The sequence below is a fragment of the Cryptomeria japonica genome, chromosome 8, assembly GCF_030272615.1.
Source record: "Cryptomeria japonica chromosome 8, Sugi_1.0, whole genome shotgun sequence".
Taxonomy (NCBI): Eukaryota; Viridiplantae; Streptophyta; class Pinopsida; order Cupressales; family Cupressaceae; genus Cryptomeria; species Cryptomeria japonica.
In genome coordinates, this window is record NC_081412.1 from 3,856,999 (window position 1) to 3,878,268 (window position 21,270).

At 32.2% G+C, this 21,270-nt stretch overlaps 1 protein-coding gene across 1 annotated transcript; it reads left to right on the forward strand.

Annotated features, from left to right (window-relative positions):
- Positions 1-4,771: 4,771 nt before the first annotated feature.
- On the forward strand, positions 4,772-12,177 carry LOC131028885 (auxin transporter-like protein 4). The gene is made up of 8 exons (XM_057959261.2): positions 4,772-5,214; positions 6,653-6,838; positions 7,399-7,511; positions 7,650-7,833; positions 10,036-10,133; positions 10,409-10,616; positions 10,750-11,007; positions 11,625-12,177. Exons 1-8 carry the CDS (start codon positions 5,029-5,031, stop codon positions 11,898-11,900), a joined length of 1,509 nt encoding a protein of 502 aa, XP_057815244.2. The 5' UTR covers positions 4,772-5,028; the 3' UTR covers positions 11,901-12,177.
- Positions 12,178-21,270: the final 9,093 nt, after the last annotated feature.

Below are 21,270 nucleotides of genomic sequence, written 5' to 3' on the forward strand. Positions count from 1 at the left end.
ACAAAAAAAATGTAGGGTTGAACAAGACACCCTAAACCATAACATAATTTCACACAAGTTGCACTAAAACACTCTTTTCCAATTTACAACATTAACTGTAAGTTAGAAATTTATAGTACATATATTTCATATCGAGATATGATCTAGAACAATATAAAATCCTTTGAAAGTCATCAATGGTCGACATTCCTATACAAGAAATCTTTATGTTCAAATTCCAAAAAGATATGCTGAAGGAAACCAACCCTCATTTGATATGTTAAACATAAAAAGACATATTATGATTAACATGACAATTATTTACAACGGGACCATCTCCAATATAAAAAAACAATACAATAACTACAATGTACCAACTCTATAGACTCTATAGACTCTTCCCATTTGATATAAAATATTAGATTTACATCCCCTAGACTTTTGAATCCCCCTTGATTTAAAAAAAGTGTGGTGACTTGACCACTCATATGATAGGGAGGGGCTTCTCTCTAGGCACGTTCTCCCGCTCTTTATAAAAAGAAAGTGGGCGTTTGGACATCTTTGTTTTAAAAAGTTGTTTAATGATGTAAAGTACCCCCATCATATATATTTAAGTTTCTAATAATGTCTCTTGAAATTATTACACATTAAAGTCATTTTGTAGAGCATTTGACTTTTGTCATTTTTTTATTCTTATCTCAACCCAAGTACAATTAACCACACATACATGTTTTTGACCCATATAATCCTAGGGAAATAATTTGCACTCTACTCTTTAGCCTAGCTCGTGGGGCCATAAGCACATGTGATTTAGTAAGGATTTTCCATAACAAAACATTTGCTTCAATGTATAATGCTAGTGACCTCTGGTGATGTGTCACATAGCCACCCAAAAGAATGACTAGCCTTAATAGATTGGTCAAAAAAAAAAAAAAGTTAGTGGAAATAATGGAGGAAATAATGGAGGAGTCCAGTTGGAGAGGGGTCACTGAGTACATTTGTTCATCAAAAAGTTGCAGGGAACATGGCCACATGTAGCCACCCTTTCCTAGGATGAAAGTTGATGAGAAAGATTATGGCCTTTTTTCCCCATCTCATCTTCACTTCCTTACTAGGTGTAAAGCCTGCAAAATTTGTTGAGAGAAAGGGCCTTGGCACATATTTTAGCCTTGAGATGCACATGCCATTTCACACTATAAAATACACAAATCTCAACACATGCAATCTTAATTTACTTTAAAGGAAGAATGAATGAGATTTTTTTTTGGTTGAGCTATGAAACTTGTGTTTGGGGATTTTTTAAATGTTTTTTTTGCTTCCTTAGTCAAGCATTATGATTACTTTCCAATTTGTTGTTTGCCACACTAGACAATCACTACTCCCCACATTTGATATGGGAGAAGGGGGAAGCACAAGAATGCACATGTGCAATCCCTACACTCCCTTCAAAGTAGTTGCTTGCCTCAGGCACAACCACATTACATATTGGTCCTTTATATCATTCCAAAGCTTTCTTCATTGATACAAAAGATGCAACAGCAAAATAAAATAACTTTGCATGAGTGGAACGTTGAGAAAACATGGTTCAAATCCCCATCACACTTGCCTTCAAGCATGCGGCCAAGACACACAATCTAAGACAAGGAGGAAAAGGTAATTGCTTGGCAACAAAAAGATATATGTATGGAATTGTTGTTGAAAAGACATTTTAATTGCCCAGAGGACCATCTTTAAACCAACTCTAAATTTGAGCTTCTTTCTCTAACTAACTAGAAGAAAGTAGATGTTTATATTTGCCTTCAACTAATGTGACTCTTATGGTTTAAATAGAGAGTAAATGTGAAGATATTAAAGTATATTTAATTCTTTCTTTTAAAGTGGGGTATGGGCTCTTTCAAAATTATATTAGTTATTATAGTGTCTATTACGTTAAAGTTGTATGGGTCGAAATTTCAATCTTATTTTTTATCATTTATAAGGGTATGTATGAGTCGTAATCTTGTATTCATTTCTTATTTATTGTATTTTCAAGAAATTTGGATATTGGAGAATGACACAATTAAGTAATATACTATATTTGAACCACAATGGTAACATCATCTTTTATTTATGGATCGTGACCTCATTTCTTATTTGTTATATTTTTGGGAGATTTGAATCATGGAGGATGACATAATTGATGAATACACTGCCTTGTGAATTACAATCTTAATCTCATCTATTGCACCTCTAGAAGATTTCAATCTTGGAGGATGGTATAATTAAGGAACATACCATCAACCTTATGATTATTACTCAACCAATTGGATAATAACCCTTTGCTAATATAGATATTTTTAGATGAAAATCATTAAATTGTACATGGATTGACATTTTTACCATTTATCTACAAATTAAACATTGTCCAATCACATTTCTACCAATTTAAATCTTATTGAATGATATAATAAAAACATACCATCATCCTCAACAATTAATTTATAATCCTTCTAAAAAAACAATCAATCATTAGATAGGTTGATTTATTTTTTCTTTCATACCTTTTAGTAGCTCCTATTCATTATAAATTGCTTTGTTCAATATAAAATAAATTAATAATCCTTCAATTCTATTAGATGTATTTTAACATTAATGTTGAATATATGTTTTAAATTTTAAATTTTAAAAATTCATAATTTTCTAATATACTCAAGTTTCTTACATTCAAGATACACAAAACAGGTGCATCAATAATTATCTTTAATAATAATATTTTATTCTTTAGTAATTATACAAGCAATAATTTATTGATATAGAATTTTAATAAAAGTATAAAATATTATTATAACAACATTATTATATTATATAAAATAAATAAATTGTAATTGTGAATGATAAGGTAAGTACTTATTACTCAATAACAATTATTCATGTATTTAAAATCACTTATAAATATTAATACAACTATTTTATTTATGTGTACTATGAGAATTTTTATTTTGGTATGGTGAGGCCACAAAGGGGGGCCTCATCCTTGACATGAACATATTGCATTAACACAACAAGGACACAAACACTCACAATTTTAATGCTAAAGTTCAAGCTTATGAGCACATTGGATCGTTCATGAGTACAATCTCCACAATCACAATGGCCCAATGAAAGTTTGGACCTTGGTAGCAACATCAACAATGCCACAAGTTAACCATCGCACTATGCCATGAACAACAAAAATAATAATTTATATTACATCAATAGAAATTTCAAATTAAAAACTATTTTAAAATATAGCATAAAACTAGTACCGATATAAAGAAAATTTAATGTACAAATATTAATAACTACAAATGTTTCAGTTGACCTATTCTTAGTCACAAAAGATTGAGTAAAACCAAACAATCTCTTTTACACATATAAGATTTTTTTATATAACATAAAATGATATCACACTATATAAGAAATTTTATATTATAACCAAACAAATATAAAATATGCAAGTGTAATAATTAAATCTATTTTTCAAATGTTTAACCACTTGAGATCAAATGATTAAAGTGTTGGAAAGTAAAATTCAAATCTTCAAAATGACATCTACTTTGAACAAGAAGTACTTAGTTAACTTTCTCACCCTCCCTGGAGCTTAAAACAATGAGTACCAGAACTCTAGACTCCAAAAAAATTACGATCCATTCATAAGAAAAAAAACAAAACATTTTAACTAATTAAATGGTACAATTTGAATATTTCTCAATTGAATTGTGGATCATACTACACAATTGATCATCAAATTGAACTACATAATCCATTCATATCCCATATTATGTAATTGATCTTCAAATCAAACTACATAATTCAAATCGAACTACATAATCCAATTATATCTCGTACTACGTAATCAATCATCAAATCAAACTACATAATTCAAATCGAACTACATAATCCAATTATATCTCGTACTACGTAATCAATCATCAAATCAAACTACATAATTCAAATCGAACTACATAATCCAATTATATCTCGTACTACGTAATCAATCATCAAATCAAACTACATATTCCAATTAGATCTCATACTATGTAATCGACCTACATAATCCAATTATATCCCATACTATGTATCATGTCATCAAATCGAACTGCAATCCAATTATATCTCATACCACGTAATTGATCATCAAATCCAACGACATGATCCAATTATATCCCATACTACGTATCCAATCATCAAATCGAACTATGTAATCCAATTATATCTCATACCATGTAATCAATCATCAAACCGAACTATACATGATCCAATTATATCCCATACCACGCATCCAATCATCAAATCAAACTACATAATCCAATTATATCCCATACTACATAATCGTTCGTCAAATCAAACTACATAATCAAATTATATACCATAAGCCACCATCAGATCACACTCCATAATTGAGCTATAATAAAGAGTTCCTAGCTCAAGATCCAAGTTGGGTCTGCCTTCAAATGTACCCTTCATATGCCTCTCAATCCATGATACATGTAGGAGTTGACCTGATAGGAGATGTAGATGGAAGGAGGGCAAGCAATGATGTAACAGCCTTGGATCACACAAAAAGTTATCAAGTGAGCCTGTATGGTCCCCCCGGCCTCCCTCTCTTTTGAAAAAAGCCCTATCCCCCATCCCCTTTCAACTTTGACTCTCTTTTACACATGACTAAGATAAGATCGGATGGAGGGACAAGAAGGAAAAAAATCTTTGCAGTATCTTTCTATTTTCCGTGTATTTCTTTTTGGTGTAATCATCTACCTGTATTGCTCACTATTATGTCAGTCAGTGGGAGATGTCCTTTAAATACAGCCAGTCACTACCCGTTTGTTTCTACAGTGCTTCTTCAAAGTACCGTTCCGTCTCATCACCATACTGACTGCTGTATTACAATCAGCTTTGCTACCCCACATTATTTTTCACTTCCTTTTCAATACCTATATTTTTGCTTTGCCCCCTCTCTCTCTCCACCATTAATTAGCTTCAGAGCTGCTCCTAGTAGTAGTAGTCTCACAAAGTTTTGGGTGTGAGAGCATGATGGCACAGAAGCAAGCTGAGGAAGCAATTGTGCCAAATTACAGTGAGATGGAAGTGGAAGGCAAAGATACAGATGGAATAGACACTGAGAATGATGCTTCTTTCAAAGGAGGTGTTTTTAAGAGGATGTTCTGGCATGGTGGATCTGTTTATGATGCCTGGTTCAGCTGTGCTTCAAATCAGGTCATTCATTCATTATTCAATTCTCTACTGGGTAGTCGCCGTTACACATTATCAGGAGTACCCATTAGTAATGCTACTACAGTAACTGCAAATTAGTAATGCTACTAGTAACTGCAAATTCTTGGGAGTTTTGTTGTTCAGGCTTGCATTGCAAAAGTTTTAATCTCTGAACTGAATGCTTGACTGGTTAGACTAGTATGAAATGCAGCTTCTGTTTAATGGACTTTTGAGCACTTTGTTCTTTCCTTTCTTGGATGTTTTGCAATGGGATGTGTGATCTGAACAATAGTCTTGAGAATTCTTAATAGACATTAGGTTTGTGATTTCAGTTTTTGGTATTGACTGTGTGTTCTTGTTTTTTCTCATTGTGAATGATATCATATTCTATGATCATCAGAATGGAGAGCTAGAGAAGAAAAATACTCTTAGGTTGAGAATTCTTGTTGAATCACATCATTTATCCCACTTTTTATCTTTTCAGTCCGGAAGGATATAACTACTATTCATTCTTCCTGTATACCACTTTTGGCTCTGGATAAATCCTGCCTTTCAGTTTAATGGAAACAAAGGTATCAGTTAGTTAGTAAAGTAGATTTACTCACAACTGATATGGCTAAACAAAAGTGTTGTCGGTGTAGAAAGCTTCTGGAATTGAAAAAATACTGGCAAACAAAAGGAAAACTTTTGGGAAAAAAAACTGCGTGCTTGGGAAGGGAAGTACTGTTGATCTCTTTTGTTTTTTGAAATCTCCAATCTTTATTACCTACTGTAGGTAATCAGTGTGTATGGTTGATTCTGCGGCTTCAAATCTTTCGTAATCTGGACTAGATTTCTGTTATCTAGGAAACTCATTTGGGTTTGTACGATAAAGCTGACAACACAGAAATCACAGTTCTCCGTATAATTCTTTAGTAGAAAATGTTTTGGGGCGAGACAATTGATTTAGATTCCGGGCATGGGCGAAATCGGGAAGAAAATTAAAAAATGTTTCTTCAGATTGGGCTAAAACAGACATTCTGTTTTAGTTTTTACCCAATGTTCCAGATTATCTACAGAGCTCATCTTTTAATCCCATCATCGTTTTGAATCACATTCTATGATTCATCATCAGAATGGGGAGCTGTAGGGGAGCTGTATGAAAACTTTGATGTAAAAAATTTCTACACAATTGAATTCAGAAACATACATTAATTTAGCATAAACTATGAAAATCTTCTCTGTAATCTTTTAACAGGAGAGATGTTTACTGTACGGTTGGTTAGGAGAGATGTTTACTGTACGGTTGGTTAGGATGGAAGAGCTTCCTATTTTTTTTTGGTTCTGCTAGATGGATTTTGATTCAGAACAAAACTGTTGTTTTTATCGTTATTGTCTTGTGTTGTACTATGTATGGAAGTGGTTTATGATTAGAGACTGAAAGAGGTTTGTTGGATAACAGGTAGCGCAGGTACTTTTAACACTGCCCTATTCCTTCTCTCAACTGGGAATGGTGTCTGGCATACTCTTCCAAATATTCTACGGTCTAATGGGAAGTTGGACTGCGTACCTCATCAGTGTTCTTTACGTCGAGTACCGTACACGCAAGGAGAAGGAAAACTTCAATTTCAGAAACCATGTCATTCAGGTATTTAACTGTAACACCCACATACCCCCGTACCCACATAGCATATTTTTCTTACAACCCACAATACCCACATAGCATGTTTTCTAACAATCCACAATGCTGGACTGGATTGGATTGGATTTAGTGATAGAATTGAGATTAAGTAGGCGCAATGTTGGTGGTGTGTATGATTCGAACTTTTATGTTAGGTTGCTGGATTGGATTAGATTGGATTGGATTGGATTTAACGATGAAAGGAGATTAAGTAGGCGCAATGTTGGTCTGCTTGTTTCAAATTTTTATGTTAGGTTGTCTATTATCTATGAAATGGAAGATCTCATGAACCCAATGTGAGAGTGTGTTGGTGGTCTGTTTGTTGTGGTCTTTCATCTAGATCTCATAAATTGTTTGTCTGATTTCGAAGATGTTATTAAAAACTTTCATTCATGCATTCAAAATTTCAAACAAAAACAAAATTGGATGAATTCTTTCTAAAACTAAAATGAAATGAAATGGGTACCTAAGCCTACTAATGAGGAATGGATAATAAAGGCAGTGACATATAATTTGGTGGTACACAGTGGTTCGAAGTGCTGGACGGGCTTCTGGGCCCGTACTGGAAAGCAGTAGGTCTGGCTTTCAATTGTACATTCCTTTTATTCGGATCTGTCATACAGCTCATAGCCTGCGCAAGGTAAGCTGGCCTTTGATTGATTGACTGATTTGATTTGATGGGACTGGATTGGATTGGATTGATTGGGAATTTTGACTTCAAGACAGAAACCAACAAGAATGATAAATTTTGAATTTTTATTGTTGTTTTCTTCTTCAGCAACATTTATTACATAAATGATCACTTGGACAAGCGTACTTGGACGTATATATTTGGGGCCTGCTGTGCAACTACAGTGTTCATACCCTCCTTCCATAATTATAGGCTCTGGTCTTTTTTAGGCCTCGGAATGACCACTTATACTGCTTGGTATTTAACCATTGCTGCTCTCGTCCATGGACAGGTATGATAAATAAAGCACTCTAACTTTAGGTTGGATGGTAGGTAATGCTTCATGATCACAAGGAACTAAAAAGCTACTTTTAAGCTTGTATTTTAAGTTCAAGATCGTGAAATTTAGGGGATCTTTTAATTGTGGAACATGCATTGTCCCTTTTTTCCTGGTGCATGCATCGATCGTTTTAGCACTTCAAGAGAGTAATTTAATCAATTACAGTTGCATTTTTAGTATAGCATGAAATCATTTTGTTTTGATTTGTTCATATTTTTTATCCATGGAGAACAATTTAAGCAAATTACAGTTAAATTTCTTTTAGTATAGCATGAAATCATTTTGTTTTGATTTGTTCATATTTTTTATCCATGGAGAGTAATTTAAGCAAATTACAGTTAAATTCCTTTAAGTATAGCATGAAATCATTTTGTTTTGATTTGTTCATATTTTTTTTTATCCATGGAGAGTAATTTAAGCAAATTACAGTTAAATTCCTTTTAGTATAGCATGAAATCATTTTGTTTTGATTTGTTCTTTTTTTTATCCATGGAGAGTAATTTAAGCAAATTACAGTTAAATTCCTTTTAGTATAGCATGAAATCATTTTGTTTTGATTTGCTCATATTTTTTTATCCATGGAGAGCAATTTAAGCAAATTACAGTTAAATTCCTTTTAGTATAGCATGAATTCATTTTGTTATGATTTGTTCATATTTTTTAATCCATGGAGAGCAATTAAGCAAATTACAGTTAAATTCCTTTTAGTATAGCATGAAATCATTTTGTTTTGATTTGTTCATATTTTTTTAATCCGTGGAGAGCAATTTAAGCAAATTATAGTTAAATTGTTATATAGAAATAAGTTTCTTTAAGAGCATTCAATGGTAAAAAATTAAATTGAAGGATAAGAATTCAATCAATTTTTGGTTTTTTTTTTTTAATAAGATTTCTCAATATTTTTATCATTACTTTCAATCACAAATTAAATTAAGTTAAATTAATTTTATTTTTAACAAATATTTTTAGTCTAAATATTTTTAGATTAAATTGCGACTTAATTTAATCTAGAAACATCTAAAGTTTTTAATAGAAATTGAGAAAACATCATATCTTTGATAAATATCATTACTTTGTAGTATTAAAATTTTCACTCGTAGTGTTAAGATTGAAATACAACTATTTATTAAATTGTTTTATTTAATTAATATTCTAATTATACGTAACATCATATCTTTAATGTTTAGTGACAACAGACAAGGAACAAAACAACTTTATAAGTATAAATTATTTTGTTTTATCTTTCATATAAATTTTTGGGATATTTTCTCAACTCTTAATATGTAAGAATTGTAAAGTAGTTAGTCCAAATTACTCTACCTAGTCTTTCTTATAAAGATGTGTATCACCCTAACCCTTAGTATTAAGGTTTGTGAGACTACTCAATCAACCTTTTATGTAGAATATTAAGAATTCAATAAATAGAATAAAAACTAAAATTATTTTTTAAGAAAAAAAAATTCATCATTAATTTATTTTTTCTACTCTAAATTTGTAAATTTGAGGAACAATTACAAGACCAAATTGTTTTGAGTTTTGATTTCATCCTCACCAAACTCTTTTATAGTTAAAACATGAAAATCTTAATTTTATAAGATAAAATATAATAAAATTAATTTTAAAAAATTAAATAAATATTAGTTATAATGATTTTAATATTTTATATCATTTAATAAATATCTTTAAATTAATTCTTCATTTGATTTTTTTACTTAATAAATTTATATAAACTTTATGAACATTTAATTAAATATCTTCCATTAATTCTTTAAATATAATCAATATATTTTTCATCAATACTTACTCAATTTTTTTGAATAGAAATAAAGATATTTTTCCTATCCCTTTATGACAGTTTAGCTTAAATTTATATAAAGCCTAATTTAAAATTTTGGAAATAATTATTTAATAAAATTTGATTTTTAATTGATCATTTTATATGTTTATTTTAATTCCACAAAGTTGAACTGTCAGAAATTTGCATTATCCACAATGTTATATTGTGAACCTGGATAGAATTCATGAATACTGGTTTATTTTAATGTATGTTTTTGTAAGGTTCTCTATCAAATTCTTTGTGGAAGTTATGTGAATTTGTAATACATATATTTTTTGTTTGTTTGTTAAAGTCCATTACATATTCATTGTATATAGGTAGAAGGAGTGGAGCATTCTGCTCCAACTACAATGGTTCTCTACTTCACTGGAGCTACAAATATCCTCTACACTTTTGGAGGTCATGCAGTGACAGTGTAAGTGGGCAGCCATTAACTTCTCTTCAAGCTGTAAAAGTATTGCAATGGTTTGTAAGATAGTGTATAGGACATTGCAACATTAAGGGTGCTTTTCAAAATCCCCTTGTTTCTTTTGATTTCTTATTGGTTGACTGTTGTTTGTCTGTGTTCTATCTTTTAACAGCGATTTAGGATTCCTACAAAATTCTAAAATCCGTTTGTACAAAGTTTCGCATTACTACAAAATCCGTTTGTATAGAGTTAATATTTCTTTTTCTTGTTAATTCTTACAGGGAAATAATGCATGCCATGTGGAAACCTCAGAAATTCAAGGCAATCTACTTGCTTGCAACACTATATGTGCTTACACTGACTCTACCCTCTGCAATATCTGTGTACTGGGCATTTGGAGATCAGCTGCTGGATCACTCAAATGCCTTCTCTTTACTACCAAGATCAGGATGGCGTGACCTGGCAGTCGTTCTCATGCTCATTCATCAGGTCAGAAACAAGAAAAACTTAACAAATGTTCACCTATCCAAAATTTTAAGCTTTTTTCACATTGATTTTGCCCTTTCTGGAGTCTTTATGATGTGTTAAAAAGTGGACTTGTGTGTGCATTGCCTGCATGCAGTTCATTACATTTGGGTTTGCATGTACTCCCCTGTATTTTGTATGGGAGAAAGTGATTGGAATGCATGATGCAAAGAGCATTTTGAGGAGGGCACTTGCCAGATTGCCTGTTGTGATTCCCATTTGGTTTCTTGCCATCATTTTCCCATTCTTTGGACCCATCAACTCTGCAGTTGGTGCACTTCTGGTCAGTTTTACAGTCTACATTATACCTGCCCTGGCTCACATGTTAACATACAGGACTTCTCTCTCAAGAAAGGTCAGTACAACCTACTATAAAAGCATGCTCTTTCATCTTGTCTATTTATAATACTTTACTTAGATGTGTAATTCTATTGCATAAATGAAAAAGTGGAAGACTGAAATACATCTCTACCTTTAATGTCTTATTCACTATCTTAATCTGATTTACAGCCAAATCAAGTTTCGAAGTTTTGTTGTATCGTGTTTCTGGATTTTAACTGCATGGAATTTATTTGCAATCAGCGTTTCAGATCATTCCATAATCCATAAACATCAACATTTCAGATCACACTCCATAATCCATCGTCAAGATCATGATGATGGATCATGCAGAGTGATCCAAAACGTTGATGATAATAGATTATGAAGAGTGATCTGCAATGTTGATGCAAATAAATCAGATCACACTCCATGATCTATCATCAGGATCCTAATGATAGATCATGGAGAGTGATCAGAAACATTGATGCAAATAAATTCTACACAGTTGAATCCAGAAACACACCTCAATAATCATTATGAACTGTAGAAATGAAGATTTGATTCCTCATTTCATAAACCATTGACCCCAATCAAGATTTCCTTATATGAATTATTACTGTTTTAACATTGTGTTTGAAAATTTTCTTGCAGAATGCTGTGGAGAAACCACCTTTTTTCATACCAAGTTGGATAGCAATATACCTAGTGAACCTCTTTGTGGTGTTTTGGGTACTAATAGTTGGTTTTGGATTTGGTGGATGGGCGAGCATGACTAATTTTGTGAGACAAGTGAACACATTTGGGCTTTTTGCTAAATGTTATCAGTGTTCTCACCATCCTCCAATGGTGGGAGCTCCCCCTCCCCCTCTTATTCCCAAGTTAAATGTCTCTGATCTGTCTCCAAGTGCAGCTCCAAATTCTTTGTAAACCTTGTACTTAAAAAGTACAAATAATATATGATGATGATGATGATATGATATACCATAGTGTGGAGTGGTTGGAATTTTGTAGCTGACATGACAAGATGACCATGACAGAAAAATCAATGGAAAAGTATAGTTCCTTACATTACATTACATGCATAGGGTTATTAGGGTGGTTCACCCTACCTTTTCATATTGGATTTGTAATCTCACTTCATTTTGGATGGAATGGATTTTTTTATTTACAGAAAGGAAGATTGTGCCATGCACTTACTAATCTAGATTAGACCTCGACTTTTTTAACGACACGTGTCATGTCGACTTTAACAATGTTTTCATGGTTTAATTTATTCTAGCTTATTTCATAGCATTTTAATGATTATTAAAGATGTGGTCACATCTTAAAATTAAAGATACTTAAATTTTCAAAATTTTAATTGAAAAAACTATCTTATCATGAAAAATAGTCCTCCAATCTCCTCAACCAATTAATGGAATTGTAGGCGGAATATTAATATATACATTAAAAGTACCTATAGTTTTATAAGTTACAAAAAAACTTGATGGTGATATATATGAGTGGATACACATATGGCACTTGACTTTTGTGTCCATGTCAATAAATTAGAATTGTTGGGATTGTCAAGCTGAAATTTAAGTTTGATACGAAACAAATTTGTTTATTGTGGCCATGGGCATCTATTGCTTTCAATAATGAAGAATAATATTATATCCCTTTACATCACATGTGTGTATATTAGTATTAAAAATTAAAACTACATGGAAAAGAGTGGCTAAAGGTATAGTACAATGGTTAAGGATAAGATTTTCATATATTTCTTTTTCTAATCATTTGAGTCTAGTTTTTTATAGAATTATTCAGTCCATTAAAACCCAAAAAATACCATAAAATTGGTTGTCTTATATCACTTGTAATGTTAAAGTAAAAGGGGTCGTTGTTTACCTGATTGCTATGGTTGGCCAAACCATTGAGCATAGTAAATGTAAATGTTAAAGTTTTTTTGAGCATAGTAAATGTAAATGTTAAAGTTTTTGAGGTGTAATTTTATTGGATGTCACTTCTATGTGTTAGAGGGAAGCTAATGGGGTTATATTATTTAGTGGTATTAGGTAAATTTTTTTAATTTTTTTTTTATAATTTATAATTTAATTTGAAGATTAAAAAAAAGTCTAGTTAGTTATAGTAGATGTGAGGGGTAGACGAAAAATTAATAAGATAATATACATGAAATTATTATTTTTCTTATAATTTTTTCATTTTAATGATGGATCATGGAGTGGGATCTAAAATGTTGATGCAAACAAAATCTTACATAGTGGAATCTAGAAACAAAGGACTAATCAATAATGATTTTTTTTAATGGAATTCATATTGAGTGAAAATCAAATTTAGATCAATTTATATTTTTTGTTGGGAATTATGAGTTCAAATGTTAAATGTTAAGTTTAGAAGTAATATGTAGAGTATGCTAATATGAATCGTTTTGTTAAATTGTGTATTTGATGTTATAATATAGAAAGATTGGTATCCTTGATCTTTGTTGCATGGACTCTCATGTAAAAATGTTGATATTTTTGGGTCCATTACACAAATTTGGATTGTTCCTATAAGCATAGGTTTGTCTCATGATTTGTGGATTTGATTTGATGAATTTTCCACTGTTGCTCAATTCACTTTGAAGTCTACTCTTCCCTAATTGATGAGGGTTGGAGGTATTTAGAAATACCTTAGGAATGTTATAGTATCACTAAGGTCAAGTTCTCTTGGGTCAACCTTGAAAGGCCAATTGTATGATTGTAGAAATGGTTAAGGACAACAATCTCTAGTCATGAATTTGTTGTGAGAATAATGAAGTAGATTTAAGTTAAATGAAAGGATTCCTATGGGGAATGCTCCTTAAATGTTCTTGATGTTCCAAGACAAACAAATGCACATTGAATTCTTTTAAATACCACTATATAGCAATAAATTGTACAAAACATGTACCGAGTTAGCTTGTGGTGGGAAATAAATTGGAGGTGGTAGGGGGGAGATGGATGATTTTTGAGATTTGAATGTTTGAATTTTGGAGTCAACTCTATAAACATGAGATCAATCATACATCTACAAGATTAACCAAGGATGAAAAAAAAGATATTTCTAATGTATGTAAAATGGATAAGGTGTGGTTGAATATGTGGGAATGCACCAAAAGTGCCTCTATAATTTGTTTCTTAGTGATGGTGGGAACATGTAAATAGATAGGGGAACATGCTTAATTTTGTCTAGGGATGTACAATTTCTTGATTTGTAATTTTATCAAGTCATTTTTAAAAATGATCGTGGATCTAAAAGAGAATTGGCATGTTTTTTTGTAAATTGCATTATTATATTCCCCCCCCTCTTTAAGGTGCATGTGAATCATAAAATGAGCATGCATCTTAAAGTAGACAATTACTCTACCATATGCACGTAAAGAAAATAATTAGATATAATAATGATATTACATCTATTAAAAACAAGGGACCTTGGTAGATATCATTGTGATTACCATTGGCATGTGCTCCAAGAGAACTTGTAAAAATAAAGAAAAGTTGTTTAATGAGTAGCTTCTATTATGCAAGTTATAAGATTGGTCTAAAATTAGTCACCCAAGATCAAGGAGCTTCAATGAAAGAAAAAGGAGACAATAATTCTATTTTATCAAAGGATGTGCAAATGTACAATAATGATTTTAGATTGCTCAAATGAGAGCTATAAGTGGGTATCTATAAGATACACCACTGATAGAAGTGAATGTACAACCAATGTGTGATAATAGGACATGTAGCCACATGTGCACATTGTCTCCACAAAATTAGGGAGGTACAAGCTAGATTATGCAAATGCAATCTACCTAACTAGATGGCCATCTAAGCAAGCTTATTGTATTCTAGGAGCATATAATGCAATAAAGTAGCTAACAAAATGTAAGAAAATAAAAAAATGCCCTATTACCCATGTGTTTGCATGCCCATAAGAATAACTTAGGTAGTTAGGAAAGAAAAAACGGGCCTCAACAAATATGTAACCATGTGTCCCACAAGGAACTAAGAAGGATAAAACCCCATATGACGAAAAAACTTCCTTGATAAAGATGCCACCCCCTGCCTCCCATCCTAAAAAAATTAAATAAAAAATAGAGGGAAACTTCCCAAATAATGAGACAAGAAGATACACCATGAATCCCCCAAGAAGGTGTAATTTTTTGCTCTAATGGTAGATTTTCAACATTAAATACTAAAGAGTATACATAATTGTTGAACAACATTCTCCCCTTAGGAAAAAACAAATACAAATGTGTATGCATGATATATTCCCATTACTGAAAGGAATATCAATGAACAAAATTTTAAATATAAGTCTTTAGAAACTACTCAAGAGTCACCATGTTGGTGCTAAGATGCGTCACAATCAAATTGGGGATCTCAGGCCCGAGAGAAGAAAGTGACAAGCCAAAACCTTTTGAAAATAAATGTAGAATAATATCCAAAGATGAAGAGACAACAAATATGATGGAAATATGATCAAAGAAGATATAATGTCCTTAATGGCATCTTACAAATCTACAAGGGACATGCAAGGTGTCCACACTAGTGAAAGGGGTAGTATGGAGAAGTAGAAAAGATTTTAGCCTCTCATGACCTCTAGGCATCCAACCTATTCCAAGGAACATGAAGACACATGAAAAATGTCTTAGGATTGAAAAGTTAATGATAGCTTATCCTAACATCAAGTACCCCATGTACCCAAAAATATTTGCAATTTTTCATAAATATAAAAAATATATCAAAAAATAGATTTTTATAATTTAAATACTAGGGCCTACAAAAGATTCCTCTTGTGTAGAAAATATTCTTTATTGAATATTTTGTATATTATAATTCATATGGCAAGGTAAGATAAGTTTCCTAAGGGCCTATGACAAAGTACTTTGATTTCAACAATTTGGCAATTGATCTATGGGCCTTTATGCCCTTCAACGTAATGATAGAATAAATTTTACCCCAAACTACTTTGAATGACAATTGATCTCTAGATACCCACTAGAAAACCCACCCTTTAAATCATTATATATTTGAAAAATATTTAGCCATAAAGCCACCCAATAATGCAAATGAGAGAAAATAAATAATTAACAAAAAACTAGAAATTATGATAAGTTATATTCTATTCAATGGGAATATCATATCCATGATTGTTATGAAAGTCGTAAGTCCGTATATATTATAGGATATAATTCCCAAGAGACTAATAAACACAACCAATATGAGATAAAGTGAAAGATTCCTTGGGCAAACTTAACCAAAAGTATAAAAACCTAAGTAGAGAACTAGATAGGAAATAGACTAGTTAGAAAATATACCTTATTCACATTAACACCCCCTCTTAGGTGAAACTTTTGAGAAAAATTAAAAATATGCAAAATATGAGTCTTGGCTAGAAGGCTTGATGAGGTACTCAAGTACAAAAAAAGGCCATCCAAAATGTAAGAGAAGGATAAAACCTAGTGGTAAACAACTCACCCCCATGAGAGGATGAAGCAAGTATGGCTAAGTCACGCCCTTGAAGGAATGATGTATGGTGACCCTATCAAGAGATCTCATTGATGGAGATAATTTTTATCAATAAAGGGTTGGGTGACAATATATATAACCTACTTTATCCTGGTACAATAGCAAAAATCAATGACCAACTCTTGTTTCAACCCCTGAAGAAAGTGCATGCGGATTTCAATGTGTTTGGTTGATTGATGTTGGATTGGCAACTGGTGTAGGAGCACCTAATTGGTCATATGCCTCTTTGAGGCCAATTGGATTTTTGAGTCCCATTTCATGTTAAATGTATTTAAATAAGGCTCTATGAACCATTTGTGTGTGTTTGAGTTCAATTGTAGGGTCATGTTGTTCAATAGGCCTATATGGGCAAATATTGTCACAATGTTGTCAAGTATGTCAAATTATGAATTCATTGATGTAATCTTGTTCCGAGGTCTATTTGACCTCTTTTTAGGCATGTTTAGGTTATTTCAAATCATTTTGAATTTTTGTAAGCAACAAACAAAAGTTGCTAAAGTTGTCATGTACAAAGTTGTCATCATGTAAAGTTGTCAAAGTGTAAAACCAATAGTTATATGGTTTAAAAATTAGTTGAATCTGGTTGAAAATATTGTAGAAGGATATAAAGGAACCTTGAAAGGTCAAGTGGGGAGGTTGGAGAAGTTGGACAATGAAGATTGTATGTTGAAGTCATCATATCAATACATCTTTATCTACATTTTCTGGTAAAACCTATGTAGTAGACCTCAATATAGTCTTGTATGTCCTGAATCCATACCATTAACACTTGTAATTGATGGTTGGATGAGTTGAGAATCTACTATTTTTTATTTTGTGTAAATTCATTAAGTTTCAAGCATTTTACGGTGATTTTACTGTCTATGGGTCCGTGAAATCTGGATAGAGGGTTTGTAAGTAAAAATATGATTCTAGCCCATTCCACCCAATATATCTTCTGTAACTAAGTGGAATGGGCCCAAAAATATGTAAATTAAATGTTTTTAATGCTTTGTGAGTAGAGGAGGTCATTCATTGATTGTATGGTGATGTATTGAGTACATGGTTACATACTTTTAAGTGATAAGAGAGATGTTGATGATAGGGTTTAATGAAACCTTGTTTTTAATGACCTTGTAAGAGTCCATGAATAATGTGTAGACCAAATTAAAAGTTCCTGGGATGTTGGGGAAGTGTGGGAAGGCCTTGGTTCCAATAAACCCTCATAGGAAGGGCTAAAAATGAGGGTTTGCCAAGATGGCGACTTAGTGGAAGTTCTAAGCCTTGAAACCTGGTCATTTAGGCTATTTGAGGCCTATGGATTAGGTCTGGGTAGAGTTTTCAAACTGAAGAGAACATTGAAGATAGGTTTCTTTGTAAAAGTGGTCTAATTGGCCTAGTGGGACAACGTAGAAGCCCTGTTTTGGAAGAGTTGGTCCAAAGTGACCTAAAGATATTTTGAGATATGTTTTAAAAAGCCATAATGGGTATCTAAATATGTTTTTTTCTTGTGTCTATCATCATTTTATGAAATGTTATGTTCCCAAAACCCAATTTGGAGACCTACTAGGAAAGTGTTATGGTTGTGAAGGAAGTATTGAAGAAATAGGCCAAAGGGTTCATGTCAATGGTTGAGGGGTATTTTTTGTGGTGCAAAAACACTTTTTAGCAGCCTGCCCTTGAATTTTGGATCCATTTTGAGTCAACACTCAAGTTTGGGCCATTTGTTGTCAAGTTGTGAAGGGATGGTGAGTAGGCAAGTTGAGTTGGGAGAAAGATCTCCCTTTGGAATCTTGTGAGCACTTTTGGGGAATGGTTTTGAGTTGTTTCTAACATCTTTGATCCCTCTGCATTAGATTCTTTGAGATTTGGATAGAATTTTGGTTGTCATGTTAGATGATTAAATACTTATAAAAAAGGAAAATCAAGAGAGAGATGACATGTTGCCTCTTGCTCTGTGAACAAATAAGATTGGAACAAAGTTGAAATTTGTAGCTAGATTTAGACTTAATAATTATCAAGATCATTATCCTAATCAATTTTTGTGTATCTAATCGAATCTAATCTTATTCATACTCTATAATGAATCTTGTATCTATGAGTGAGCTATATGTAGTGAATAATTTATTCAATTTCTTTCCAATAAATCTTGTGAGTCTAGTACATGAAGTGTAAAATGATGTCATCTATAAATGAAACACCAAGGGAACTATAATTCAACCAAGGGAGTGGAACGCTTGGCCTCAAGTTTGACTCCTCAAAAGAAAAGGAAGTCAATGTAGGCTAACAATTAACCATATGAAAACCAAGAGGACATCAAGAGCACACTTACTTTGCACAATAGTGATATTAGAAGATGACCAAGTAATCTCAATCCCAAGAAAGTAGTGTAGCACACCCATTCTATTCATGCAAAATTTACTAAACAAATCGATATTTGATTCTCTCAATAATGGAAGAGGTGTTCCCTATGACAATCAAAACATAAACATAAATAGCTAAAAAGAGAGTATAATCTTCTTATCTCATAACACATGCATTCAAATTAGAATGGCATTGAGAGAATGTGATAGAAAGAAGAAAGGAGTTTTTCTTGGCATACTAGGTCCACAGGGAATTGTTAAGGCCATAGATCATCATGGTTTTTTCATTTAAATATTATATTATAGATCCCCATGAAGAATCACCCTCTTTACATACATCTAATGTACAACATAACCATGAGGTGCAACAATGACAAGAGTCAACTAAATAGAATTATCTTTGTAATCTAAAAAAATATCTCAGTATACTCAACATCATGTCAAACTTCTCAAAACCCATTGGCTACAAGTCATTCTTTGCACTATTCAATTGATCCATCTAAAATAAATTCGGTTTGATAAGTCCACTCACACCAAACCAAGTGGAACAAGCTCCCATATGTTGTTCTTGATCAAACAATTTTACTCTTCCTCCATGGTTGAATCTCACCTAGGCAATCATAATGCTTCATTAAAGGACTAAGGATTTGAATCTAAGGTAATGTAGGATTGTGGAATATCCATGTGTTTTGGCCAAGGCCTTCGAGTGTTTGAAGGATCTCCGACAAGATTTCTTGTAGAGTAGAGAGTCTATTGATTATAGAGGCATATAAGAGGAAGGGGATGGAGGAGGAGAGTACTAAATCTCTAAAAGTGAACTCAGAAAGGGGGGTGAAGCCTCATGATCAACCCTATGAATAGAATAAGATAGATAAAATTTCTATATTTTAATTTGAATCCATGGTGTAGGAAGGAAGGGTGTGAGAGGACAAGCTATGATAATTTTCCTTAAAATGAACACTCTTCTAAATGAAGAGATCATTTAATTTTTGGCTTGAAGATTCAATATCCTTTTAAACCATTGAGATACTTGATGAAGATGTAGGGTTACATTTGAGGTTCTAAATCCATACATTTTAGTGAAAGAATGTCAGACCATGTAGAACAACCAATAAATCTAAAGTGTTACACAATGAGTTTCTTATCACACTAGGCTTCAAAGAGTGATGTTTTTTAATTCCTTATGGGGAACCTTGTTCTATATGAAGCAAAAAAATTGACAGTTTTGGCCCAATATTCAATTGCATTGGAACAAGTTTGGATCATGTAGACAACCATCTCTTTTCGGAATTTAGTTTTCTTCTTTGCAACACCACTCTTGTAAGATGTGTAGGCAATTGAATGTTAAAGATCAATCCATTCATGAGTACATAATTATTTGAAGTGATAGTTTACATATTTCATACCATTGTCAATATAGATAATCTTGACAAACTTTCTATATTGATTTTTCACATGATCCTTATACTCCTAAAATACATCACACTTTACCCTTTTTTATCAAACTAAGAAAACCCATTTGTACATATAATAATAATCAATTAATGTGAGCAAGTAACAAGCCTTATAGAAGAACAAGGATATAAGTGGCCTTGCAAAGTTGCTACAAACCAACTCAAGGACTTTTGAATCCCTCCAATTCTTATTTATCAAATTTATCCTTGGGATGCTTACCCAACACATCACCTTGACACACTCAATCTGAAAATATAATCCAATGGAGACTTCTATCCATGTTTTATGTGATAGAGGATACTAAAGGTAGTAGTAGTTGAGATGACCATACACTCGTGCCATTATTTTCTCATAGAATTTAGATTGATGTGAAAAGTAGTATGTGTATTAGATACAAAATGTGAGAAATAATAGATCTAAGAAATATGGTCAACTTTCACATCTATAATGAGAGTATTATCTTTAACTTTTTATGAAAAAAATATAGAGTGAATTTGACTTTCTTGTTTCTCCTGAGATACATGATCTAATAGATTTAAGAGTATGTTGATAAATTAGGCACGTGGTGAACATACTCAAATGCACCATGTTGCTAGCATAAACTGAAACCTTCCCAATTACATCCATCAGAGAATCATCACCAATAAGAATATGGCACATGACAAGGATCCAATGAAGAAAACTGATCTTGGATGGAAACCATAAGTTAGAAAAAACCTAAGTATAATCTACTACTTGGTATTGTTGCTTTCCATTTACTTAAATTTGGAGCAAAAGATTATTGAACAAGAGCTCAGAAGGAAGATTAATGTTGTTATTTTTTAGAAGATGTTTTATCTTACTGATATGCTTCCCACGACATTGATGTTCTTCGTGATTAACTTTTTTTACAATATGATCAATTTAGTATTTCCTTCTCTTGTGAATTTTCCTTAGACTAAGAGATTTGGAGTCTATTTT